The 27,414-nt window shown below is 46.5% G+C and overlaps 1 protein-coding gene across 1 annotated transcript in view; it reads left to right on the forward strand.

Annotated features, from left to right (window-relative positions):
• Window positions 1-3,702: 3,702 nt before the first annotated feature.
• Window positions 3,703-27,414, forward strand: part of Lmx1a (LIM homeobox transcription factor 1 alpha) — a 150,029-nt gene continuing 126,317 nt past the window's right edge. The window contains exons 1-4 of the mRNA XM_042258534.2: window positions 3,703-4,094; window positions 4,231-4,385; window positions 4,781-4,950; window positions 7,158-7,344. Of these exons, the coding sequence (XP_042114468.1) occupies window positions 4,875-4,950; window positions 7,158-7,344 (263 nt within the window). The 5' untranslated portion in view covers window positions 3,703-4,094; window positions 4,231-4,385; window positions 4,781-4,874. The remainder of the gene's footprint in view (window positions 4,095-4,230; window positions 4,386-4,780; window positions 4,951-7,157; window positions 7,345-27,414) is intronic.

A 27,414-nucleotide genomic window follows, 5' to 3' on the forward strand; every position in this document is an offset into this window, starting at 1 on the left:
TTAACAGAATCAGTAGAAGAGAGAACCCAGATGAAGTTCATACAACTACAGCTACTTGATTTTTTGACAAAGATGCCACAAACATATATTAGAGAATGGGCAGCATCTTCAACAAACAGTGCTGAGAAACCTGGATACCAACATGCAGAAGAATGAAACTAGATCTCCATCTCTTACCTTCAGGACTCAACTCAAAAAGAATCAAGGACCTCACCATGAGACCTGGTACTCCACTTCAAGATAAAAACATAGGTAGAGACTTTCTAAACAGGATTCCAACAGCACAGGAAGTAAATGGAACAACTGACATAGGATTTCATGAAATTGAAAAGCTTCCGGACAGCAAGAGAAATCATCAATTGAGTGAAAAGTCTATCCACGGGATGGGAGAAAAATATTTGCCACCTGTAAATCAGACAGAGGATTAGTATCTAGAGCACACAAAGAATCCCCCCTGCAAAAAAAAAAAAAAAAAAAATCAAGAAAGCAGTTAAAATTTTAAAATGGGCTACAGAAACCAGAAAGGCAGCTTGGTGGTTAAAAGCAATTGCCACTCTTCTAGAATATCTGAGTTCAGTTCCTGGCACCCACACCAGGCAGCTCACAACCGCCTGTGACTCCAGCATCAAGGGATTTGACTCCTCTTCTGCCCTCCAGGCACTGGTAGACACTCAGACAGACAGACATCACACACATAAACTTAAAAAAATCTTTAAGAAAATATGTTTATAAAACCAAACAGAATTTTCAAAAGAAGTACAAGCGTCCAGGAAACACTTAAAAGGTGTGCAACAACAGCAGCCAATGGAGAAATGCAGATCAAAACTCTTAAGTAGGTTCCATCTCACCCCACTCAGGGGGCAATCATAAAGACCCACAGTACCAACACACACTGCTGACATGATGTGAGGAAAAGAGACTGCTGTACATAGAATAGCAATCTGCTCTAATACTGTTCTGCCAGGCCAGATGTGCCCACTGCTGCAACATGGGTGTTACCAGGGTAATCATCCTCTCTCTGATAAGATTTGAAGTCTGCTCCACAGGGGGGAATTCATGCCTGATACTGTAAACCTCCCTGGTCAAAAGTCCATGGCTGTGGAGGTCATAGGCCCTTAAGGGAAACCTAATAATAATAATAATAATAATTTTGCTAAATGGTCATGTTGCCAAACTGCCATCTGAGTATTTATGTTTATACCCATAGGTCTATGCTGTTGTCAACCTTGGTGAGAGAAGGTTCACGGTGGGCAGCAATTAATGTAGAGACTCATAACCAGCTCAAAGATTAGGAATCAACCCCCAGTCCTCAAGGCTCAGGGAATAGGATGTATCCTGGAAGAAGAGGTAGAAGGAATTTAAGAGCTGGCATGTGTGGAGGAGCACTGTGAAACTCTGTCTTCTGGATATGACATGGCCGTTGCAGTAATGTATGCCCAGCTGCTCTGTCACGCACAAGACCTACACAAGATTGGTCCAGTCAAAATTCAAGTGTGAGAAGCTATGGCAGTGGATGATTACTTGGAAAGGGAGAATTATTTTTTTTCTGGGAGTGTGGCCACTGGTAGGTTTCCCATGCTCCTATGGGTGATCCTATGCTCTTCCACATCCTGACAACATTAATTAGACTCGGTAGGTTGCATTAAAAGCCAAAAAGAAATGGACGCAAGAAGATGTGCTGGGGAGGTCTGGGAGGAGCTGGACGAGGGCAGTGAAGCTGGATAAGACAAAAATATATTGTATATGTGTAAAAAAAGAAGCCATTAAGGACTGAGTCTTTTGCTTACTGACCCTTCCCCGTGGGCTTCAGATACAGCAACAAGTCCACTCATCCCTCGGCCAAGCAAACACATTTGTTAACCACATCTGTATGCCTGGCTCTGCATTAAGAGCAGTAAGGGGACTGTGAGACACAGTTCCTATCTAAGTGCCCAAAGCAACTGGAGGAAAGCAAACTTGTGTGCTCTACACTAACCAGGCTTTCTCCCTGACACCAGAGCCACTAGAAAGACTCAGATCAAAGGACAATCCATTCGCTTCTTGGACAGTTAATAAGAAGAGTATCCTTACCCCAGCCCTTACCCTACCAGCTCAATACGTTTCATAAACTCAAGACTTTTAGTTCAACAAAAACTCAGCTGTGCACTTAAACTTCTTGTGGGGGTATTTGCTCTACTCCTTTCTTCTTAACACATTTCTGTCTTAAATATTATCCAAAGAATACATGCAATTTATCTTTTTTAAAAAAATAAAAATTTATTTCATATCCTGTTCTATCTGGATGACAGACAGGACAAAGGTCAGGTGTTAGGAGACATGTCACTAGCCACCTGGGCAAAAGCAGAGAAATCTCCCGGCTGTACTAAGCCCTGAAGATTTGTCTAGAACAACAGATAAAATTATTTGTTCTGCCTACCCCACAGGTTTGCTGTAGAGATCAAGCAAAACCATGTATATAGAAGTACCCTAAAAAGTTTAAAGCAGCGTTCCAATATAAGGTATTAAACGCTTTGCCCTTTTCCTTTGTTCCTCTGAAGTCATAGTCTGTGTTTGGCTTGTGCTTGTGGATAGAAAACTCTGAGGGTGGTGGTGGTGGTGGTGGTAGTGGTGGTGGTGGTGGTGGTGGGTGCTCCTAAGCACAGCGAATCTTGTCTACTTCCTTTTTCTTGGAGAAGGTACTAGGGAATCCTTGCTTACGTGGCATGTCCTCTGCTTGGGCTGACCATGCTACAGAGCGGGATCCTCAGTGTAGAGGAGAGGGTGCCCTAGAAAATTCCATATATTGGACTTTCCAACGGTGTTCAGGAGCCTGGGCTGGAATTTCATACGCACAGGTGCCGGTTTCCTTAAGGCAACCAGAACATCGAGACCATAATTGTCCTCACCTTAAATTGTAACGATTTGATGAGTTGACTACGGAACCAAGATTGGCACAAAATTAGTGGTCGATAAACGTTAGCCAACGCAATGATGTGTTTATTGAGTCGCTTGGCCCCAGGCTCTTCTTGGAATAGAGGAGCAAGACCCTGTTCCTGCAACTAGAGAGGCTGAAGGGCTGTCCCTGCAACCGAACGTTATGAATCATAGGGAATTAAAAAGTGCCCCCAGGAACTTCTTTTCTAGGAAAAGTCTCGTTGGCTGACTTCTAGTGTCCAGCCGGCGGGATGGGATAGAGGGAGCCTGATTTAAGGTTTGGCCATGGTTCTTACTATTGCACTTCCCAGCAGTGAAGGGGTTTCAGTCGGAAACGGTGAATTGAGTTTTAAGCCCAAACAAAGTTGTAAGTCGCAGGAGCCAGTGGGTGAGTGAAGGTCTGAGGAGCTTGGAGCTTCTGGTGCTCGCGCTCACAAAGCGGAAAGCAGCTCTAGGCTCTTCCCGCAGTCTCCAGGTGAGGACCGCGGGAGGTTAGTCATCACTTACGGTGCAGATCCGAGAGCAACCAGATCCCCATCCCGCCCGCGCGCGCAGTCTGGGTGGCACGGATCTCGGCCGAGGCTCAGGCGCAGCTTCCCCAGGCAACAGTTCCACGTGGAGAGGAGGGAAAGTTTGCGTGCCCGAGACGTCCGGGAAGCAGACGGAAGCACCGGGCTGCAGCCTCGCGGTGGGCCGTGCAGCCAAGCCGGGAAAGCAAGCACCGCGGGCCCCGCCACGGGACGCGCTCCCAGGCCCCCGCCCTGCGCACCCCACCCCCTCCCCGGGCCGCGCACGCAGCCAGCGGCGGCTGTCAGAAGTCGCCGGAGCCGCTACGGAGAAGCAGGGCCGACTTTGCACCCAGGACCCAGGGCCTCGGATTTCTCCGCCGGCCTTGGAGAAGCAGCCCGGCCTCCCCTCCTCGGCTGCAGAGCGGCGCGGGCTTGGCGGGACGTCCCGAGAAGGTCGGCGGCTTGTGGCCACGGCCCGGCCCGGCTCCGGCGCGCCGAGGAGCAGAACCGGGGGCCGGCGTTCGCTCCCGCTCTGTCCCGGGCGCGCCGGAGTCGGGGCGGCTGCTCCAGCTGCAGCCTCGGGGACGCCGCCTTCCTCCGCCCAAGCTGCCCGCGCCTCTGGGCCACTTCGAGCCGCTCGCTCGGGACGCTGGGGGCGAGCTTGCCCATCAGGTAGGGAAGGTCTACGGGGTTCCTTAGGCTTCGGCGGCTCGGGCGGGCGTGTTGCTGAAAGTTGATTTGAAATGCATCCAAGAGTGAGCCGGGCCAGTCGCGGCTCCTCCCTGAGGCGACTCCTTTGCTCCTGCAGACGTTCCCGGCACTGGCCGACCGGCGGGAGCACCTCCCCGCGCGCCCCGCACGCCCACTCCCGAGCGCCCCCAAGCAGAGCGCAGCGCCAGGAGTACGGAAGCAGGCGGGACGGTTTCCGAGTCCCTTACTCTGCCTCTCTCCGATCCAAGACAGGTGAGGGTTGAAACTGAGTGGTCGGGTCACGGGGTGTCGGACCTGGACAGTCCCGTGCTTGGCCCAGGCTCCAAGAGGAGGCGCACCCCCACCCCAATCACACGCAGTAGCCTAGTTCCTGTAGAGGGGTCCCCAGGGGCCACATTAGTATAGGATGGGGCGGAGCCGGTCTTGGAATGGGAAACCTGGGGACAGGGGTGGGGGTGGGGGTTAGGAGAACGCAGTTAGGGGGCGGAGGCCTAAGTACACAACGCGTTGACTTCAAGTGAAATCAGATCCGTCAGAGCAGTTCACGGTGGCTCTTCTTTCTCCTCCCACCCCACGTTTCCCTTGGCTGGACTCTACCCTCCAGGCTCATTCTTGTTGCCCTGGACACTCCTTCTGTCCTTTCCCAGGAGTGTGGCAACTGAGGGAGCGGAGTCCCAGAAGGCACGGAAGCTAGACGCATCCCTTTCCCGGCTCTACAGGTCCTCCAGGCTCAGCCCGAACATGTTGGACGGCCTGAAGATGGAGGAGAACTTTCAAAGTGCGATTGAGACTTCAGCCTCCTTCTCCTCTTTGCTGGGTAAGTGTTCAGCTCCATTCGTAGCGATGCGTTCTCCTGCTGCCAGGCTAGGAGCTGAGGACGTCAGCTCTCCCGGTACCGGGTTAGGCGATCAGGCTAGCACCCTCTTCGTGCACGTAGCGGCGCCCACTCTCTGTCATTCCGTGTCCATCAGTCCTTTTGAGCCGTCCCTATCATAAAACCAGCAAGCCTCCTCAGGCCTCAGGAGCTCAACTTTGAATTCCCCAAAGCCTTGTGGGGCGGGCGAGCATGTTCACAGGCGTTTGAGTGGCAAGTGATTAATAATACCCAGGGCTGGATTTTTAATCATGGAGCTGATCGACGGCTCATAAATGCCACCGTTTTTTCAGAGGCCTATGGCCGATCATGGGCAGCAGAGGGCCGAGGCTCCGGAGCGCCCAAGTTCTTCTTTTTCCCCATCAACTATAGCCCCAATTTTAGTACTGGGCATGGCCCAGGGGCTTTTCCGGGCTGGTAGGCAGCGCTGCTCTGGGATTAGCTTGCACGGCAGGGCCCTCACCTGGTCTTTAATTAACTGAAGCCGGATCCCAGTTCTGCAAGCCCCGTACCCCCCTACCCCCAACCTAGCCACAGTGGAGGAGAAGATCAAGGGGTCCAGAAGAGTCTTCCAGAGCTCAGGCCAGCAATTCTTGTTTTATCAGTGTCTCCCCAAATTTTGTTTTTGGTGTTTTCAAGTTTTGGGGGAAAAGGAGTTTTTTTTCTCTCTTTCTTCCTTCCTCTTTCTGCAGGAGAGATTTTTCTTTTGTCATATAAACCTCTTGCCTCTTTCCCTAAGTCTAGAACCAACAGAGTGGGTTGAAATTTTTCGATTGTAGAAATCATATCCAGAGAGACACCTCCAGCCAACCTCACCCCAACAGTCCAGAGGAAACGAAATCACGAAGCCCATGTTCCCCTTCCTCCAGCCCCCTTTAGAAAATGCCAGGATCCTCTCTCTGGAGCAAGAAGATGCAGGCCAGAGTGTGTGCCGACTTAGGCGCATCGGGTTTAGTTCTGTGCGCCCTATGGACCCACGTTCACTCTAACACCGGGAGGGTGGCCCGGGATGCTGAGACCAAGGAAACAGAAATTTACAATTGAGAATGACCGCGCTGCTTTCTCTCCAGCCTTTCTTGGTGTCTTCCCACTCCATAAAACGACCTGTCCGCTTTACAAGCTGGCGGCTGTTCCCCAAAGCAGAAAGTGAGATTAGTGTAGTTATGGTATGGAGAAGGACAAGCCCTTTGGGACATCATGGACAAGAGTGTTCTTGTGGCCGGCACAAGGGCTTTTTTAAATGGTTGTGAAAAGTGTCAACAAAGGCGGCTGAGGATTCTTCCCTCGGTGTGTGTGTGTGTGTGTGTGTTGGCGGATGGAGGCAGGGGTGGAGGTGGGGGTGAAGCAGGCCCTCACTAGAATCATTAGAACAAGATCTGGAGGGAAAAAGTCGAAAAGGTCAAGGGGTAGGGCAGAGAAGATTCCCTGACCGGACTAAGGTTTGTCCCTCCATGCTTCACTTTTGAGCATAGGGTATCCAATACTCTGACCCGCACCCTTCTCAGGGTCTCTTCCCTCAGCTTTATTTTTCCCCATCTTGACATTTTCTAATTATAAAAAGCCACCTGCAATTTGCTCGCCAACCAAGACGTAGGAGGGATTCACTAGTTTGACCAGTACTGAGCTTGCTTGGGGAGAGATGGTATTTTTCTGTACCCACAGATTTTTTTTTTGAAGAAAACAGAAAATGTTAATTTTCCTTTTAAAAATAGAACGGAGTTGCAAGCAAATTATTATTGATCATTTAAAAGTAGTCAAAGGACACAAACATAGTGATTTAATGATTGATTAATGACGACGACTTGAGAGTCCCGGGAGCACAAATTTATTTGCAATCTAATTTTACAGGATGCATGGATGATAGTAATGGTACCTGGGTCTGTCTAACAATTAAGGCCACTTATTGATTTCAGTTCCCTCCCTCGGTAGAACTTATACCTTGCTACTTAGTCTTTGTTTATTAGCAACGCTATTGCCGCTTGATTTGATTTTTCTAAATATCTGATCATCACGGGACCTTCCTGGGGGGATGCACGGCCTGGGGTGTGTGTGTGTGTGTGTAAATCTGTGGGCCTGATTCGATCACGAGAGTGTTTCACGGGGTTGGCTTGCGTACGTGGCTCATGGGCGAACGTCTGTTGCTGCTGTAGGCAGAGCGGTGAGCCCCAAGTCTGTCTGCGAAGGCTGTCAGCGGGTCATCTCGGACAGGTTTCTGCTGCGGCTGAACGACAGCTTCTGGCATGAACAGTGTGTGCAGTGCGCCTCCTGCAAAGAGCCCCTGGAGACCACCTGCTTCTACCGGGACAAGAAGCTTTACTGCAAGTACCACTATGAGAAGTAAGTGCTTGCGTCGCCGCCGGAGCGCGCCCACTCATCCGCACTGTGTGCGCTGGGGACTGTGTCCTCCTGCATCCTCTTCACCTTCCCGCGAGGCGAAAGAGACGCCCGCAGGCAAGACCAGTAAATCTCCCAGGCATTAGCGATCGGTACATGCCCTGGGCTGCGGGGATTTCATCTGTGCGCGCAGCCCGGGCGGGAGAGAGCCGCACTGCGTCATTTCATTTTGGTCGCGAATATGCTTTTTAATTATTCCAAGTTCCTTAACCCTGGGCTCGGCCATTTCTAGAGATCACTTTCTGTGGCCCTGGGACACCTTCAAGCTTAGTCCTGGGTTCACCAGAGAGCCCGGCGGACCACCCGTGACCAGCGACCCTTTTCCATTTTAATCAAGTGTTTGCGCCGCTCTTGGGTTTGTGCTCAGCGGTAAGGCGGTATGGATGGAAGGTTTCTGTCCCTTGGGCACATTTCTCGCCCTGGTTTGGGCAAATAGGATTTGAAAGTGATTTTCCTGCTTCTCTTCGTTTCCAGTCATTCCCTCCTCAGGGTGTCACAGGCTCTGGGATGCCCACGACGTTGCTAGGTCGGAGGGGGCCTGATCTAAAGCCCCCTGAGGCATCTGCACCCAGTTCTAGACTAAGGAGGTTGTCTGACAGGCAGCAGGTTTGATTCTCTCCCCATCAGCATGGCAGAACCGAGAGGCAGGAAATGAAGAGAGTGGTTCATTTCCAATCTGGATTTCCGAAATGCCTCCGGGAGTGTGGTGTGGTAGGATGTACATATTCTCAGAGAAAAGGCCAGCAGGAGCTCTGCGGGAGTAAGGAGAGGAAACTACTTGTCCTTGGAAAACTGGCCAATTCATAGGGACTTTAGATCCATACAAGTGTGGAGAGCTAGAAGGAAAGAAACGTGGCTTAGCGCTTGTCTGTTTTTGTGCACTAGGGCTGGCGTTATGTTGATTGTGTCTGCATGGGTGTGCGCACCGAGGAAATGCAGCCCTTTTCACTAGTGAATAAAAGAAGACAGCCGCTATGTGGAGAGAGTCAGAGGATGGTCGGTGTGTGTGAAGCGTAGCTGCTGTAATTTCATTAAGAGGCACAGTGTAAAGGATGTGTTAGAGAGATCTGGCTACAACAACAAAAAGCACAGGGAAGACCAGAGGTTTCTTGTTTCCATATCATCTGGGCTGTCAGGTTTACTGAAAAAAAAAAAAAAATGGACCAAGTTAGACCTAGGAAACCTACCACCACCACCTACCCACCACCGCCACCACTAACACCAAACAGAATACCCTTCTCTGCTACTCAGTATTCCTTTACTAAACATAAAGTGTGTGACTTTTACCCCAATTCAGAGAGAACACTAGGCCTTTCTGTTGTGTCAGAAATGCTTTACATTTTTTTTTAGAAGTTAAAAAAAACGATACATGCTTGAGTTTATGTGAGTCGGACAATACAGAAGTCCAAAAAGAAGCGAAAACTTGCCCTGAGCGTTATGGTAAACAGTTTTGAAAGAAGAAATGCCGAAATGCCACTGTCTGTGCTGGTTTGTCTGCTTGTAGCCCCGGAGTCTGAGTAAAAAGTGTGATTTTTAGGTAATTAAGCGGATTTGGTCCATACAACTTCAAGTAGACAAAGGCGGGTGACTGCTTGCCTTTTTCTCTCCTGCTTTTCATGGAAAGGTTTTGGTATTGTGTGGACCCAATCTTTATCTTTCTGCTTACAGATTAGAGAAAGGTCCACATCCTTCAGGCACAACGCTAGCCAATTCAAAAGTATTGGAGCTTAAGGGAGGATTTGGGTTGTGATTTTTCTATTCTGTTTGTTAAAAAAAGAAAATCATGAATCAGAGCCGGCTTGAGGGTCAACACAGCTGTCTGGCCAGTCAAATCTCCTTTAAGGAAGTCAGCCTGTGTCAAGAGGAGAAGAAACAGTTGTTGTAAAGTACTTAGCACAACAATATCCCTTCCATTTCAGCCCTCCAGGTTTGGGGAGGTTTGGGCTTATTAGCTGAGAGGGTCAGTTCTCCCCTTCACAAAGCTGTTTTTGCGAAGAGAAAATGGCAGGGATCAACTCACCAGCTGTTGGTCAGAATCAAGATTTTATAGAGGGTGTGAGCTACATTATTCGAAGAGGTGTTGGTGTGACAGGGAAGATTTTTTTTTTGTTAATTTTAATTTAAAAATATTTACTGACACATGGATTTCCAAAATAAGTTTGCTGGGCACATTCTCAGAACAAGTCTGCCCAGCCTGTGTGAGATTCACGTATTCTTTTCTTGAATTCCTTCTTTCTTCTATTCCCCATCTCAATTCGGTCCTGCTCTCCACAAATCAGGCTTTTAATGTACTTGATACTCTTGACGGTATTAGGACCCTTGCTGTAGGAGAAAATGAGGCAGTGGTTCCCTGCCCCCAACTCTCTTTGCACTTGGCTCAGGAAAAATTCCTTTATTCAACAGACTTTATGGAGCTTCTCTATGTAAAACCCTGGTTTCGATGAAGAGAGATAATTAGAAAAATCTTGGAGCCTGGCTGCAGGAGGCTTCTAGCCTGGCAGGCTTGGCAGCTCTCTTACCCTGACTACCAGACTATCAAGGGGTTCCCGAAAGCTTCCTTCACTTAGACAGGACTAGGTATTAACCACAAGTTATCTGGAATGGCCACATGTTTATCCTGGAGGATACCACTCACTTTGGGGGCAATAGCCGTGAAACTTGCGCTTTCCCTCTTTATTGCAATAGGAAAATAGTTTCTCTCTCTCTCTCTCTCTCTCTCTCTCTCTCTCTCTCTCTCTCTCTCTCTCTCTCTCTCTCTCTCTTTCTCTGCATGTTGTGTATGTTTTTTCAATACTTGAGTGCCAGATAAAGTAAATGGAGAGGGAAAAGGAGATGTGTTTTAGGCTCTAAGATAGCAATGATGGCACATTATAGAGCATTTGACAGACAAGTGAGTAGTGGACAGTACTTCAGTCCCCCACACTTGTGAAGTTCAAGTGCTGTTCCCACAAATTGAAAGGGAAGAATATGTAGCTGATGTTCACTCTCTGATGACCGTCACGAACACAGTTTTAACAGGAGAGGTTACCTATCACATTTATTTCGGCCATTTGTATGCATTTCCAGATGTTGGGAAATTCTGGATTTGCATTGGAATTATTATCTATGTATCCCTGGTGTCAGGTCAGGCCTTCACTTAAATGGAAAGGGACTTGTTGGGGGTGGTGGTGGTGGTAATAGGAATAGGAGGGAGACTGGGGAAGGGGTGTGTGTATGGATGGCTGTGATAATAACTAGAATCGCTTGATACATGTATGAAAATGTAAAAGAACTGCTTCAACACAAGTTATTTAAACAGCCAAAATTCCATTCTGTCAACGGCTTGTTTTCGCATTCACCATGTGAAACATCAACTTTTTCCTCATTAAAGAAACAGATTGATGGTGGCATCTTGGACAAGATTGTTCATTTAAAACCTCGGACTGCTTTACTAAGTGTTGGCCTCATCTACTGTAACACCCTTAGGAATACTTCACTTTTCAGTTATCCAAAACAAATAAGCATCCAAGGCCAGAATGTAGAATGGCGATTTATGTGCACTCAGAAATCAAGAACTGGGAGTCACTTGCTGCTCATGATGTCGTCAAGGAAAAATAACCAGTTCTATGAAAAGACATCACTGGTGATATTGATGAAGCTCTGCTATGAGATACACCACTTGAGTTGGGATAGGTGTGGATATTTTGGGAATGGATTCAATTTGCTCCAGCATTCCTGAAAGTTAGCAGACAACCAAATATTTTCCAGCCTGGAAGACTTCTATTTGTGTAACTGTTGTTCCCTATTTAAGTGAGCCTTCTGTGATCCTGCTAGTTCAGAGTTTTCCCTGAACCGGTTCCAAACAAGCACTGTAGCCATGCTTCAGTCGGAGACAGAAGAGGCCGTGGGATCACAGAAACGTGGCAATGTGATAGATAATTGAGCCTTCTGGACGGCATCCCACTTTTAAATCAAATTTATATTGCTTCTTTCATGTGCCTGGTGGCTCGTGGGTCAGGCAGGGCCTTCTCTCCTCACATATAAAGTTTATCATTATCACTTGGATTGTTTTGGACATCCTGGGGGCAGTGTGGGGTAGTATTGCTGTCATCAGGGCATCAGAGCTGTTCCCACAGCACGGGAACTCCCCACATGTCAGCAGATCGCAGCTTGGGGAAGCCTTTCCTCTGAGGGCCTCCTCATGTTTTCTTCTTGGCCGTTTGGAATGTATCAGCTGTCTGTCCAGAGAAAGGGGCAGACGTGGGGGAAAGTAGATGTCCCCCAGTTACAATATTCTTTGTCTCTTTCTTTTGGCCTGGGGCTTGTCAGCTCCAGGTGAGGAAGACTTAGGCAATGTTATTTGTTAGGACTGGTAGTGAACCCATTCTGCATTCTATCAAGGTGGTGCAGGAGGTGTGCATGGAAGAATTAGCTTGTTTTGTCCTGTTGTTATTAATTATTATTACTGTGATATTACTTAGAGATCAAAGTTGGGCATGCAGTTCTTCATAAAAGGAACCCACAGATGAAATTATAGAGGCCATTGTTAGAGTGCTGGTCCACTTCACTTTTTGTTGGCCTGGTTTCTGGTACAATAAATAACATTTAAGGAATATAAAAATCAAACACAGCTAGGCAATTATTTTTGTCTGCATTCAGTTGTGGGGGTTTAGCTCACATTGAGAACAGTCCACAGTTGTGGCTTTGTGGCTGTGTCTATACAACAGACTCTCTCTCTCTGTGTCTCTCTCTGTGTCTCTCTCTGTGTCTCTCTCTGTGTCTCTCTCTGTCTCTGTCTCTGTCTCTGTCTCTCTCTCTCTCTCTGTTTTAATTTTAGTGGATGATTGAAAATATTTCTTGCTTAGAGGTGATTTTTTCCCTTTTATTTGTATTGGTTCATAGAATCTAAGACTTAAAAACTGAAATTTGGTAGAGTAGGCATTGATAATGTTCTATTGGGGATGAACATGGCTATGGGGCTTTTTTGATTTTTATTTGAATGGATCACACTGTGAAAGGTGACTTTTTCCAGACTGGTTTTATATACTGTAGAGTTCTGAGACCTTTGTCCTCCACATGGCTAGAAGTATCATTCAGTAATTGACAAGAGCTTTTCCCATAGTTAATTATTTGTCTTGCATTTTATTTATAATGTTTGCATCCACCAAGACTTATTCATATTACTGTTGCTTTTTTAATGTTATAAAAGTTTTTGGACATAATGACCTGATACTTTCTTTACTAAGAATATCTCCATTTATTTAATCATATCCCCCCCCCCCAATAAATTTCTTGGGCTATCGTCTTTAAAACTGAGAAAATAAAGACTTTAAAATATCCATTGTATGAACAAAAAACTTAATAACTTCTTAGAGCAGAAGTATATTACAAAATGTGACCATTGAACATTACCAAGGTCAAAGTAATCAATATCAAATCACGTGAACTGGATAGTTAAGCGCAGTTGTATAATCATGGAAAATAAATAATGGGAGATGTAAAAACAGTCACTTCTGTCTAGTTTTAAAAGAATTTTGGTGATATTGGTCTTAATGATGAAATTTTAATTTTGTTTTACTATTTTTTAAATTAAAAAATAAATCTTTTTGAGTCATGGGTTTTTTAAAAAAACTGGTCTTCGCATCTTCATCCTGGTTCTCTAGCAAAGTCCCTTCAGGATAGGATAAAGGGGGCCCTGGGCCATGTGGGGTGTGGAGCCCCAAAGTAGAGGTTTCCCAGTGGGGAGCCCTGCTCTCATCCCAACCTGGCTGAGAATGCTTTCGGGGAGCATACTGTATATTTTCCTGAGAGTCCCTTGGGGCCTTAGGACAATGTTGTTGCCGGTGGTTTTTCGAGGCTCAGTCAGGGGAAGGTGGTGACTTTCAGGACATCACAGGGCCACCCCACGTGCCCTTTTGAAAGGCCTGTTGTCCAGGATAGAGGGAGGGTCTCTTCCGGTGCTCTAGAGGACTTGCATGTTTTCACTTAGCCTCTTAGACTAGAATGACATGGAGCATTTAGTCCACAATTAGAGTTAGTCGTGTTATCCCCAGCCGGTGTCGACTGCCGCTTTGTGTCTCTTTGTCGTATCTTAAATGAAACCAACTCTGCCGTCTTGCAGACACCTCCCAGATGTCAAATTATTATTTTCATAAACCACAACGATCTGCCTCTATATTTTTAACCAAGATGAAATTAATAAGATTGCTATGGCCCTGGCATTAATTAGTAGGAGGATTAGCGCCGTGTCGCCTAAAATGGAGGCGTAAACACTGTAACCTTGCTACATGTTTGTTTTCACACTACTGAAAATAAATAAAATGAGACTTAGGGTAAGGATTAAGTTTCTCTTGGCTCTAGATAGCAGATGCAATTGGAATGCAGCAGAAACATTGAAGTATTAGGGAAGATATTATGTAAGGAATAAAATAAAACCTACATCCGTTCCCTACCCCATGGGTATGCTTGGCCTTGCCACAATAGTCCCATCTGTGTAGTTAAAAAGGGATTAAAAAAAATACACCTCTGTGCTATTTTTCCTGGTGGTGAACAGGACAACCGAGTCTTTTGTAGAGCATATCACTTGGCTGCCATGCGTGGATTAGACAGAACTTAATGAAACCTTGCAAGGGCGCCATCCTTGCACTATAATGATCTAAAAACTAAAAATACAACGTAGACCATGCTTTTCCTAGTCCTGTAACTGGAGTCACATGAAGAGTCTGGTCCCTTCCAACCTCTCTCCCAGAATTCCAGTTGGAGGATCCTATTTTTGGATAACAGCAACCAGGTCTGCTTTTTTCTGACTCTTTGGGCCTCCAGGGTCCCTCTACACCATCGTATTTGTGGTTTATTGTGATCATCATATAACAGATGAGCTCTGAGGGATCTCTGGCCACTGTGGATTGGACTGTGCTTTCCGACTGGTCTAATAAGTCCCGTCCATATAAAAAAATACTGTAATCTTCTGGCCTCACTAGGAATGGAGCACATGCTGTATCTAGACTCACACCTGCCTCATCCCATTCTGCTTTTCACTCCTCTATGGCCCAAGGAGCTTTATTAACATGACTCTTGTAAGCATTATAGCTTAAACCCATCACTAAGTACACCATCTCTTCCATCCTCTGCTGTCCCATGGACCCTCTGTTTCCTCATCCGGGAGAACCTAGTTAGTCTTTTCTTTCTCTCTCCCTTCCTTCCTTCTCTCCATCCCTCTCTCCCTCCTTTCTTCTCTCTCTCTCTCTCTCTCTCTCTCTCTCTCTCTCTCTCTCTCTCCCTCTCCATCTCTGAATCTCTCTGTGGGTATGTGCTATGCATGTATCTGTGTGTGCACATGTCTGTGCCGAGGCCAGAGATCCACAAGTGACTTGACTGCTCTTTGCTTTAATTTTTGAGACGGGTCTCACTGAACTTGGAGCTTGCTGATTTGCTGGTCTCCATGGCCAGTGAGTTCCATGGATGCCCTTGTCTCTTGCTTTCCAACACTGGGCTTACAAATCTGTGCAGCTGCCCCCTGGCTTTTTACCTGTTTCCTGGGGATCTGAACTTGGGTCCCCATGATTGCTTGGCAAGTTCTTCACCCACTGAACTATCTCCCCAAACTCCCAGTTAGCCTTTTATTATACACAATAGTCCTACCATGTAGCAACTCAGTTATTGAGTGGTACTCGGCTTAGTAGCTGATCAGTGGGCCTTTGTCTCAGGTTTACATAGTTCCATGATCATTACTCTTTGGGTGATCCTTTGGGAGGCCCCCCCCCAATTTTTCTGACTATGCTGGCATCTTAGTAGATGTTAGGCTGTGTCCTGCATTTTGATGAGTCAGAGATGTGCCTGGTTCCCAGTAAAATGGGAGAATTTGTCATTTGCCAGAAAGATTGGCCAGCATCGTGGTAGGACATCAGCATATCACTCATTTCCAAAGCTGTTGTTCCTCTGGATACCTCTGTCGTCTTGTTGTGGTGCTGGGGACTGAGCCTTGTCCTGTGCATGCTAGGAGGGCACTGGGCCGCTGGGCTTGAGGTCCAGCTTACTTTTGCATCTCCCCCTCAGGGACGGTCCTCTCCAGCAGCTCTGTTAACCCAGGTTTTGAAGCTGCTGCTTGAAAAGCTCTTTGGAGAAGTTTTCTGTCCTCACTCTCTCCCGCCCTTCCTTTCAGTCAGAGGCAGCCACTCCTGGGACTCACAACCCTTGCTATCAAGCCTCAGGAGCCTTTAAAAGGATTTCTCAAAACAAAACAAAACAAAACACCCCCTCCTGAACTCAAGATTAGCCACTTAAGCTCATTAAAGTTCCCTTAAATACTAAAATGTTGGGCTCCTGGGGGCTATCCCCCCAAACCATATTTTCGTTCTTAACATTGTTGTCATTCACTGTGCAGCGGATTAGGGCCAGCTCCCTCTGGGCCCAGAAACGTCCCCCCCCCTCTCAGCAGGAGAGTCCCAATATGTCTTTGTTTGAGCTCCAGGACAGCCTGAGCCGGAGGGGCCACTGACGTTGGCACAGCTCAGACTCTCCAACTTTAGGGCAGAGGAGTTTATGTCTCTCCTCAGAAAGGGGCCCAGAAAAAAGGAGTGACTGGGCAGCGAGGAAGGCAGCAAAGCTTGTCATTGTTCAAGAAGCCCAAGTCACCTGGTCCCATACCAGCCACTGGATGTAACCAGGAATAGGAAAGCTCTCTGGTAGCCTGGAGTGTGGAGCCATCTTTATTCCTAATTGGCAGGATTGTGCTAGGTGTTCTGTAGGTGTTCTGCCTGGGATCACACAACAGCACTAGACCCCCCCCCCCCCCCCCAGTGCATATCCCAGGCATTCCTGACTCATCTCAGCCCAGGGGTGGATGTTTATGGCTCCACTTGCCGCCTTGCCTGCTACCCAGAGCATCTCCTCAGCAGCATGCATCTCCAGAAGGTCCTCCCAGCCTTCCCGTCCTCAAGCTGGCTCTGGGGGAGCTAGTTTTCTGGTTGTGACGGTGGAACAAATCCCTTTTAGCATAACCATCTAGAGTTCCCTCCCCTGCCGCTCTCTGTCCTCTTCTTTCTCCCCTTGGCGGCCTTCACAGTACAAAACCCGCAGGGATTCCCTTCATGCTTGTGCCCCTGCTAGGGAGAGCTAATATCTTCACAGGGCATAGTTGTTAGTGCCAGAGGGTCGACTTTAAAAGCCCAGAAGGGAAGAACACCTCGGGAAACCCTTTCTTGGCCTGGGGTTTGCTGGGTTCCTACACCACACCTTCCCCCAGGACTCTGCTCATCCTATGTGCCTGGATTCAGCCACAGTACTGTCATTTAAAGCCACGTTTGGCTTGCCTTCTGCTCTCTCTAAAGCCATCTTGAGACTTCCTACATTTCAAATTACCCTATGTACGGGCTAGAGACTCCCTTACCACCGAACTCTGAAAGGTGTTATTTTATCATTCACATTGGGATGCAACTGGACTGTTCTTTTGGAGATGCTTTTTACTTGGAATGGTGTTGAGTCAAAAGAATGAGCATCCCGCGTTGGAGTTTTAGACTCTGGGATGATGGAGCAGTAACAGAGGAGATAATTTTGCACAGGAGAACATGGCACTCCACAGGAGCCTTTTCCTTGTCTGTACGCCATGCTGGCTGTACTTACGCACACACTCATTTTCCTCTGGGTTTTATTTTGTCTGTGCTTAATTATTGGTCGGGCCGTTCCATGTCAATAGTCTGCATCCACAGATGAGAGCAGGAGAAAGGTGGGTGTGAATGGTTTAGGCACTTCATATTTCCCTCCAAAACTGGGAAAGTCATTTTAATCATTTGTCTTATTGTTAAGAGATGTTCTGGGTACAACTGACTCACCTGTCCAAAGGCATAATATAACAGAGACCATGGAAGAGCACTGCTTACTGGCTTGCTCACCTGGCTTGAAAACTCTCTTTCTCTCCTGCCCTCCCTCCATCCCTCCCTCCCTTCCTAAAAATATTTATTTTTATGTGTATAATTTTTTTCATGTTACAACTATGTACCACTTGTGTGCAGTATCCACAGAAGCCAGGAGAGGGCACCAGATCCTCTGGAACTGGAGTTAGAGGTGGCTGTTAGTGGCCATGTGGGTGCTGGGAATCAAACCGAGGCCCTCTAGAAGAGCAGCCAGGGCAGTTAACTGTTGAGTTATCTCTCCAGCCCCTCAGCTAGCTTTCTTATACAGCCCAGGCCCACTTGCCTGGGGAAAGCACCACTTACAGTGGGCTGAGCCTTCTCATATTAGTTAACCATCAAGAAAATGCACCCTAGTCATGCCTCCAAACCAGTCTGATGAAGGCAATTCCTTAACTGAGGTTTCTACTTCCAGCTGACTATTGTTTGTGTTAGGTTGACAAAAACTAACCAGCATAGGGTTATTATAAGAATTAAGACATCAGTTTAAAAGGCCTTTTGGTAAACCATAGACTACCGTATAGGACTGTATATCATGGTTGCTGGTTTTTGTATGAATAAATATCTAAATATATTCTTTGGAGCTGTATACATCCCAAGATCATGTGGTTGTTAGGAGCAGAGTCTTAGGGGTCAGCGTGTCTGGGATCACATCTTTGCTGGGTTGCACATCAGCTGTTTTCTTGGCAGGAGTTCACTTGTTCTGTGCCTATTTCTTCTTTCTAAAATGGGGTGATAACACACCCTGCCTCTTTGGGACATTTTGGTTTAATATTTCTAAAGCATGTAGATCAATGCTTGGCTCATAGAAAATGCCTTAAAGGATTCTGTTGGTTAACAATTTATCTTCTTTCAAATTATTAGAGAATCGATCTTTTACAACAATGAAGAAGAAAGGCCAGGGAGAAGGTTTTGATTTATCACTGTATTTATACTGGGGAAACCAAGGCTCAAAGAATTTGTTCAAGTCATGCTGTGGGTAGAGAGAAAAGCTGGGATGCTGTCCCCAGCCAGTGACCCTGGTTCGATGGCCTTTCCACGAAATCACTCCATCTGCCGCTTGGATTCTGGTGTTCACACCCGGGTGAGATCACAATTCTCAGTTTGTCTTTTTGAACAAGCTCTTGGAAAACAAGTCCCCACCTGCTGGATTCCTGTGCTTCCAGGCAGCCTTCCTAAGGCAGCTGTTGCAGCACTCTGCGGTTCTCAAAACAGTTTGATTTTTAAACTTTGGCTATTGCCTAAATGTTTGTATGTGTGTGGAAGCTTCTGGAATATGCTCATCACTCCTGCTTATCAAACTGCTCCGCAAACACAAAACACCCCCCAGCCCATCCTTTTCCTGGATCATGCTGTCTGTACTCATCTTTAATGTCATCTGGCATAGCTGTTCCTCCCCCTGGAAGAAGGAGGAACAACAGAATGTAACCAGCATCCATCTCCTTTCTCCCCGGTCCTCAGGGCTTGCATTGGTGACTTTTGTTCTGTGAGCCTGTCTGCACATTTGGCAACAGAACTGTTAAATACCAGATCCAGCGGCTTCCACTGGGACCAAGCAGCAGCTGTCCATCCATCCCTCACATAACCCCTTTCCAAGTTTTCTTCTGGATGGTGTTGCATTTCTCAGACAAGTCTCAGCCACAGCTAGAAAAGATCCCATGGTGTCCCACTGAGGCCGATTTCTAGAATCAGTGACATCTGTCTTGTTTGGGGGAAGCCACTTGGCTGGGCTGATCTAAACACGATCCAGCAATCCTGTTGTTGTCTGAGAAACCACATATTCCTGTATTGTGTTATTTCTGTCACCATAGCCAAGGCTTTTGGTTCCTTTAAAACTAGTTCCAGTCAGTTTTAGAGAAACTAAGCGTCTACATGAATTCAGTCTTTGTAAATTGGCGTTTAAGACAATGAGATTGCAAGCGGCCCACGGACAGTTGGGATGCACCTTATTGAGTTGTAGGGAGATTTCTCAAACTTGAGATTAGATGTACTCCAACAGTTGGCTCATTAATGAAACCACTCATTCAATCAAATAGGTAGGGATGTAAAAATAAATGAAACAAAGCACAGATGCATTACCACAGACTATTGAGAAATGCAAATTAAGCAGCATTATGGTCAATGAGCAAGCCCAGCCTATCTAAGTCCCCATGTTCTGTGTTATTATTATGAGAGACTTACGATCATCAGTGTTTGTCACAATTTTAAATATCTATAAATATCTACATATAGTTTCATAGTCTCTGTCACTAGATCTCAAGACACATGAGGGGCAGGAACTTTGTTTTAACCCATTGTCCCTAGCATCTTGTACAGTACCAAAGACATGTCGGCATATTTATTGATAAGTGACTTGCTTAGAGTTTTTGACAAGGCTCTATGGAGAGGTGACAGCAACTGGCTCTTCAGGAGTGGATGGGCTGTAGGACAGGGGAGAGTGTGAAGGGTTCCAGGAAGAAGAAGCAGCATGCGCAAGAGGAAGGAATTCTGAGGAGGAAGAGTGTGGGTTCCAGTGCTTGACAATCGTGGGGATGGTGGTAGGCACATTGTCACATACAGTGGAGGTTGGGCTGGTTGTGGGCTGTAAAAAATAGTACCAAGCAGTGAGGAGCCTTATGTAACACGTGAAGGATTTTCAACTTTGTCCTATGGTTAGCAAGCAGCCAGCAAGGATTTCTCTCTGCAGTAAAAAGATGTGTCCCCCATTTTCCAGAAAAATAATTCTGGTGGCAATGTGGGACACTAGTAGGAGCTTTGGGAGAGACTGGTCAGAAGGACCAGTTAGGTAGTTGCTATAGGCTGGGAGAGATGTTGAGGATACAAACTAAGGAGGAGGCATTGGAGATGAAGAGCATACATACGATCCAGAATATTCCTCATGTCAGACTAGTTAAACTTAATGGCTTTGAGAAAAGGGGTGTCAGGAAAGGAAGGTTGAGTGATGATATGGAAGGGGTGAGATGATAAAGGAGTCAAGAAGTGGAGCAGGAGTCCATGGCATGCAGATATGGGTAAGTGAGGATGACTTTCAGCTGGACATGTCCAGAAGGCAGATGTAAAAGGGGTTCTGGGAGGCAGCGTGGACACACGTCCTTAGGATCCATTATCCTATCAGTACTAAGAGGAGAGTGTCCAAGGGATGCTGCATAGGCCAAGGAGAGGGCCAAAGACATGCTTTGTGGAGCACTTATTCAAAGAGTATTGATCCGGGAAGAATCTCTTACAAGATGACATTCATAGAAGAGAACATTAACGAACTGGGTTCTACAAACAGGGCACTTGTGGGGGGAATTGGCAGTTGGTGTTGAAAAAAGAGTAGTTTTGTCAGAGCATAGCATGAGGGTGGGGAGGAGGCAGGGCAGCATTTAGCAGGCTGCATGGTAAAAAAAAAAAAGCTGAAGAAACAGTAGGGGGATGTGGCCAAGTCTCCAGAAGATGGGTGATGAAAGATGGGAGGGCCTAAAGATAGCATTTGGAGTAAAGAAAGGATGGGAGCGAGATGCTTGCAAGTAGGGTAGTTTGAGTCCTCTTGGTGGCAAAGGTGAGTTTAGCCTGGACAGGGTGGACACTAAAGATCCAAGAGAAAGTAGAGTACCCATCTGCAGTGGAGATGCCTGAAGAAGGATCAAGGACCATCCAGGGTGCAGTCTCTGCGTGCTTTGCTCTTTAGTAACCATTTATTCCTTGTTTTCTTTGTTATATTTCCCTTTTGATTATCTAAGCTGATCAGCGCTGGGCTGAAGTCACCAGAGTGGATCTGCTGTCCTCTAATTCTCATTGAATCTTTCCATCGATTTCCCTGAGTCTCCCGTGGTCCATGGACCTGTGGATGGTAGCAGAGTGAGGACCCAGGCTGTTCCTTTCTTCATGTATCAGTTAAGCTTAATTTATGTAAACCCCACTCATCCATCTGTAGTCCCTCTGTTTCTGCTCCCAATCCATGCAGAATTCTTGTTGGTTAGGATGTGGTTCCAGGCACACTATCTCGTGTCTCATTTCCCAGGATAAATCTCAGAGCCTCCTCAGGCCAGAAACTAGTCAACTGTGCTTGAAAAAGACACCACCCAAGAGCCTATCAGTTGAAGATCTTTTGCTTTCTGTGGCATTTGGAGATATCACAAGAGAAGGGAGTGGCAGATATGGACACACTCCTCCTTTTAGATTATAGCCTGGTGGCTTGGTCTCTTCATCTATATATCATTATTTTATGGTCTTGTCTACTTACTTCATATGGTAGTCAGTCTGCTGTTGCTATACCAAAACACCCTGGACTAGGAGTTTTATAAAGAAAAGAGAAGAGGTTTACCTAGCTAGCTCTCAGTTTTGAAGGCAGAAAGTCTAAGATTGGGTGGTGTCATCTGTTTGGTCTCATGGTGAATGAAATTACAGTAGCAGAAGCGTGTGCAGAGGACATCACATGGTAAGGCAGGAAGCCAAAGAGAGTCGAGCGGGCCTGTCCCCCTTGTGACAACTCGCTCTCACAGAATGGACTAGGTCTTTGAGAACCACATTCACCCCCTCCTAGGGCATGCCCAGAGACTCAGTACGTTTTACTTGGTTACTTAGAGACTTTAATAAGTCTCACTTCTTAGAGGTTCTGCCAGCTCTCAGCATTACCATGTGGAGGATGCAGCTTTCAGCCAAAGCACCTTTGAGGAGCACACTCAAGTCACAGGCAAACCCTAGCGTTTGGCCACACACTTCCATCCCCAGACTGGAGGCGAGAGTGATGGCGTGGAGTACAGTAGGTTTTCAGAGACGGCGAGCTGTACGCCATTCTGTCTTTGCCTTTGCTTTGGCCGGGTGGGCAAATCATTTCAACTCATTAGATGATCCCATTACCCATTTATTTCACCCTGAGTTCTCAGAGGTGTGAAGTATGGCACTCAACATTCACTGGTTAGGCAGGGGTGAGGAAGGCTGTATGCAGTTGGATGGGGAGACTTATGATGGAGAGCTTCCCAAACCTTATGACTCAGAGAAGAAAAATAGACAAGGTCATAAGGGGCCAGACCTCTTAGCTTAGGAGGGAATGAAACTGAACCTGGTCTTACCAAGGTCGCTGAGTGTTCTCTAGTGGCTCTGCCTCTGTGACCAGTAAATTCAGCGGGAAATATACTGGTGATGGGTTAAATTTGATATCCCAGACATCTCGCTGATTCAGGGAATGAAGTTTTCTTCTTGCCAACTGGTTGTTAGGGCTTCGTTTTGGCTGAGCTCAAGTGCTAGAAGCGAGATGTGGAGATCTACCTATAACACAAATTACAATACTTAATGATGTATTATTTTTCAATTTCCCCGTTGACAGTTAAAGAGCAAGGGCCAAGTGGAATGTGCTCTTTTAAATGGCAACATGGACACAGTGGGGCTGTTGAGAAGTCATTAGTAGCTAACCCTAGTTAATATCAGCTCAGGTAATGCTGCCCATCACCGGCCTCTTTCCCCAGCTCAATTATTGAAGGATTAAAGGACTTCCCCTAACGCACTCCTTTAAAAATTTAATGATGTTCAGTATTGCAGAGGTTACGTAGTGTACTGTTTAAGGTGAAGTGATTTCAGCCTCGCCTCGACATTGCTGCCTATTCAGAGGGGAAAGAAGGCTTCAGAGCTCAGGTTCCCTGTGGTATGGTAAGACTCCCCATCCATAAAGTCACGTGCTGCAGAGTCCAGGGAGCTCAGGTTGCTGCCTCTGCCAGATTGTGTTAGCTTCTGCGGACAGTATGTTGGGAGAGGCTCTCCGGCAGTTGGCCTTCTAATCGGTGTGATAGCCGTCCGGGTAGTACCTGTTCTTCCTGGAGATGAAGCATGTTTTTAGAAGACACTGGTGGCGAGTGGTGTGTCAAGGCTTAGTTTGATGTTGTCACTGTACGAAGAGTCACTTGCAGGCACTTGTGGCTTCTTTCAAAGGGAAACGTGAACCCTGAGTTGCCCTGTCAGTGTTTATGAACTTGGGCACACACCTAGGCACACTTTGTCCCCTTGTATGCCCAAAGATTTCCATACTTGGAATTGATGGATAGAAAGTATGAGTGCAGCTTGTTTCTAGGAAACTGAGTCTTGGGGACCAAGCCACATCTATAGATTCACCAGCACCGAGGGATGAGTCAGTCATAAGGAAGCTTAAAATTCAAGGACATCGGCGTACAATGAGTGTTCGGAAAATCCAGGCCTGTACTGGGGTGGCCAGAAAAGCGCACTGGGGAAAGCTGTGACACCTGCCTGGAGCTTCCTAGATAGGTGACATCCATCTTACCAAGTGTCCATGATGCAAAGCAAGGCACTGACAGCCTTCTGACAAGTCGTTGGGCTTTCAGAAATCCTAGTGTCTAAGGATCATTCTTAGTTTCAAAATTCAATTTGCAGCAGGACCTACTATTTGCTTGTTGGTTCCTTGTTTGACTATTCTGAAGTTGGAGTTCAGACTAGGATATTTTATATCTATCTATCTCTCTATCTATCTCTCTATCTCTCTCTCTATCTCTCTCTCTATCTCTCTATCTATCTATCTATCTATCTATCTATCTATCTATCTATCTCTCTATCTCTCTATCTCTCTATCTATATATCTATATATCTATCTATATCTATCCCTCTCTAAAATGAGAAACTATCTTCAGTCTTGTTTTTCCTCTTCGTTCTGAAATCAGCACTTCATTAAAGATACTGTGATATTTAAAGTAAGATTTAGAATTATGGCCATACCCTTGGTTTTGACCAGCCTGGATGATAACCTCATTCATTTTTTATTTAGCTAAAATTCATTGACCGTTTGTTATGTTCTAGGCATTGCTATAGATACTTACTTGGACTATAGCAGTGAACAAAGAATCCCTGACCTTGTGGAGTTCATACTCAAGAGGGGAAGAAAGATAATAAAGAAAAGCTTTTCCCCAGGCATCCACACGCTGGACTCCTATTCATGTGTTTGCTCAAATGTCCTCTGCTGTGGGATGTTAATGTATGTCCTGTGGGAGCCCTTCTTGGGTTCCTTGTGGCGTTACCCAGCAGGTTTGCATAGAGGATGATTAGGACCATGGGCCTGAGTGCAGGTGTCTGAGATGGTCTGCACTTGGCTGTATTGGGGGATGGTCTGTATGTCAAGTTGCTCTAATTGGTCAATAAATAAAACCTGATTGGTCGTGGCTAGGCAGGAAGTATAGGCGGGACTAACAGAGAGGAGAAATAAAAGAACAGGAAGGCAGAAGGAGACGCTGCCAGCCGCTGCCAGCCGCTGCCAGCCGCTGCCAGCCGCTGCCAGCCACTGCCAGGACAAGCAGCATGTGAAGATGCTGGTAAGCCACGAGCAGCGTGGCAAGGTATAGATTTGTAGAAATGCGTTACTTTAAGATATAGGAACAGTTAACAGGAGGCCTGCCACGGCCATACAGTTTGTAAGCAATAGAAGTCTCTGTGTTTGCTTGGTTGGGTCTGAGCGGCTGTGGGACTGGCGGGTGACAGAGATTTGTCCTGACTGAGGGCAAGGCAGGAAAACTCTAGCTACAGTCCTCCTTTCTCTGCTTCTCCTTCTGTTCATTGTTACGCTCCCTCTTCCCCATGACTTCTCTGTATGTCCTCATTCCCAAGACCGCCATCCAGCATATGCTGTGCTTACTTCTTCTGTTTGACGCTGTATTGCCTGCTCCATAAGACCGCAAGCTCCACAAGCACAGGGTCATTGCCACCTTCTCTGTTGTGATGCCTGGACCATCACAGGCACTCGGTGATTGTTTTGTAAGGTCTGGAGGAACCGAGCAAGCTGGGGGGATGCAAGTGAGGCTGGAAGAATGAGTCTAGGATAGTCTGCCTGAGCTGGTGTGTGGCAGTGCCTTGTGCTGAGATGGTGAGGGTAATGGAGGAGTGATATAGTTTGAGGGGTAGAGGGCAGCAAGGTTTTTTGTTTAATTTTAATTTTTTTTTTGCTGAGTGGTGGTCTTGGGTAAGGTATTCTGCTCATAAGCTGCATTGTTCTTTTTGAAAGGAATCATGTAAGTGAAAACCCAGCAGTACTGATATTTGGAAACTCCTTGGAATGGTTTGGAAACTGAATTTTCCTTTAGGATCTCTCTTTTTATTTTATTTTATTTTATTTATTTATTTATTTATTTATTTATTTATTTTTTTTTTTTGGTTTTTCGAGACAGGGTTTCTCTGTGTAGCTTTGCACCTTTCCTGGAGCTTACTTGGTAGCCCAGGCTGGCCTCGAACTCACAGAGATCCTCCTGGCTCTGCCTCCCGAGTGCTGGGATTAAAGGCGTGCGCCACCACTGCCCGGCGCTTTAGGATCTCTTATAATCCCTCAAGTTACTTTCTAGAAATTGTGTGTGTGTGTGTGTGTGTGTGTGTGTGTGTGTGTGTGTGTGTGTGTGTTTCTGAGGGCCCATAGATTTCTGTCAGACCCGGAGGGAGTCATCTGTGATCCCTAAATGTTTAAAAGCAGTGATCTGGGGGATTGGAGAGAGGGCCGCATGGTTAAGAGAACTCTCTGTCCTTGCTGAGGACTTGAGTTTCTCCATTCCCATAGTGAAGCCAGGGCGCTCACTATTACCTATAACTCCAGCTCCATGGGATTTGATGCCGTTTTCTGGTTTCCTTAGGCACCTGCACATGCATATACACAAAAAAATAAATAAATGAACATTTAAAAAGAGCTAGTGATTTGCATCAGTATTTACTGTAGCAATGTTCCCAGCAGCTAAGATCCACATGAAGCTTCGCTGTCCACCCACAGGAGAATGGATAAAGAAAACATGTGAACTACACACAGGGGCTTTATTCACCTGTAAAGAAGAGTGAAACTAGCTGAGTGTGGTGTCTCCTCCTGCCTGTCATCCCACAGTCTGAGAGGCTGAAACATGAAGGCGATTGTGAACTCGAGGCTGGTTTGGGCTATGCAGTGGGTTCCAGGTCAGCCTGGGTTACAATGTGAGAGATCGTGTTTCAACAAAGAAAGAAAGAAATTACAGCATTTTTAGGAGCGTGGGTAGAAGTGTTTGTACGTCATCGTGTTAGATGAAATAAGCCTGATTTAGAGAGACAAATATTACACTTTCTCTTCTATGTGAAATTTAGATTGTGTGTGTGTGTGTGTGTGTGTGTGTGTGTGTGTGTGTGTGTGATGAAAAGAGAAAGTAGAAGAGGTATTGCTGGGGGAGAAGGAAGATTTCTAAAGGGAGGGGAGCTCTGTGGGAAGCAAAGGGACAAGTTGGAGTGGAGGAGGGATAAGAAAGGTTGTTTGTAATATGCAAAGTACAATGATATGTGCTTGAAAATGTCACCCATGTCATATTGGTTCATCAACTAAAAACTAATTTTAAAGAGAGTTAGTGATCTGGAAGGAGGAGGAGACATCAAGCACTAGGTCCCTTCTCCTTGGGAGTTATACTGTTGTACAAGCTGCTGGCTCGTCTGGCTTTTACATGGAGGATAGGCTTCCAAATTTATGCCCTAGTACCACCGGGCTAGCCAGTCTAGAGGAATCTGTGAGATCCAGGTTCATTGAGACATACTGCCTCAAAAAGTTAGACGTAGAGCAATTGAGAAAGATACCAGATACTGACCTGTGTCCTCTGCATGCACACAAGCTCATACACACCTGCACACACAGACACACAACACTACATACACAAATAAATAAAATGAAAATCGATTTACCTGAAACCTGAAGGGCTGTCACCACGAGAAAGGCAAGAATGTTCTTAAAGAGGAAAGACTAAATGTGGAACAGAAAGAGAGCAATCCAGGCAGGGCGGGTCTGCAGAAATAAACCTGGAACAAGAGAATCATCACCCACTTGAGATGAGAAATTGAGTCTAGCCGGGCAGTGGTGACTCACGCCTTTAATCCCAGCACTCGGGAGGCAGAGCCAGGTGGATCTCTGTGAGTTCGAGGCCAGCCTGGTCTACAGAGCGAGATCTAGGACAGGCACCAAAACTACACAGAGAAACCCTGTCTCAGAAAAAAAAAAAAAAGAAAGAAAGAGAAATTGAGTCTAGAAGAGGTGAGGTGACTTTGCCGATGTCCTGTGGATTTTAAGTGGTGGATATTGGAAGCAGGCTAGCTAGGCTTTCTCATGGTAAGCCTAGCTCTCTCTGCACTCAGCCACACCGCTTTGTGGACAGTGGAAGTC

The sequence above is a fragment of the Peromyscus maniculatus genome, chromosome 11 (genome assembly GCF_049852395.1).
Source record: "Peromyscus maniculatus bairdii isolate BWxNUB_F1_BW_parent chromosome 11, HU_Pman_BW_mat_3.1, whole genome shotgun sequence".
Lineage (NCBI taxonomy): Eukaryota > Metazoa > Chordata > Mammalia > Rodentia > Cricetidae > Peromyscus > Peromyscus maniculatus.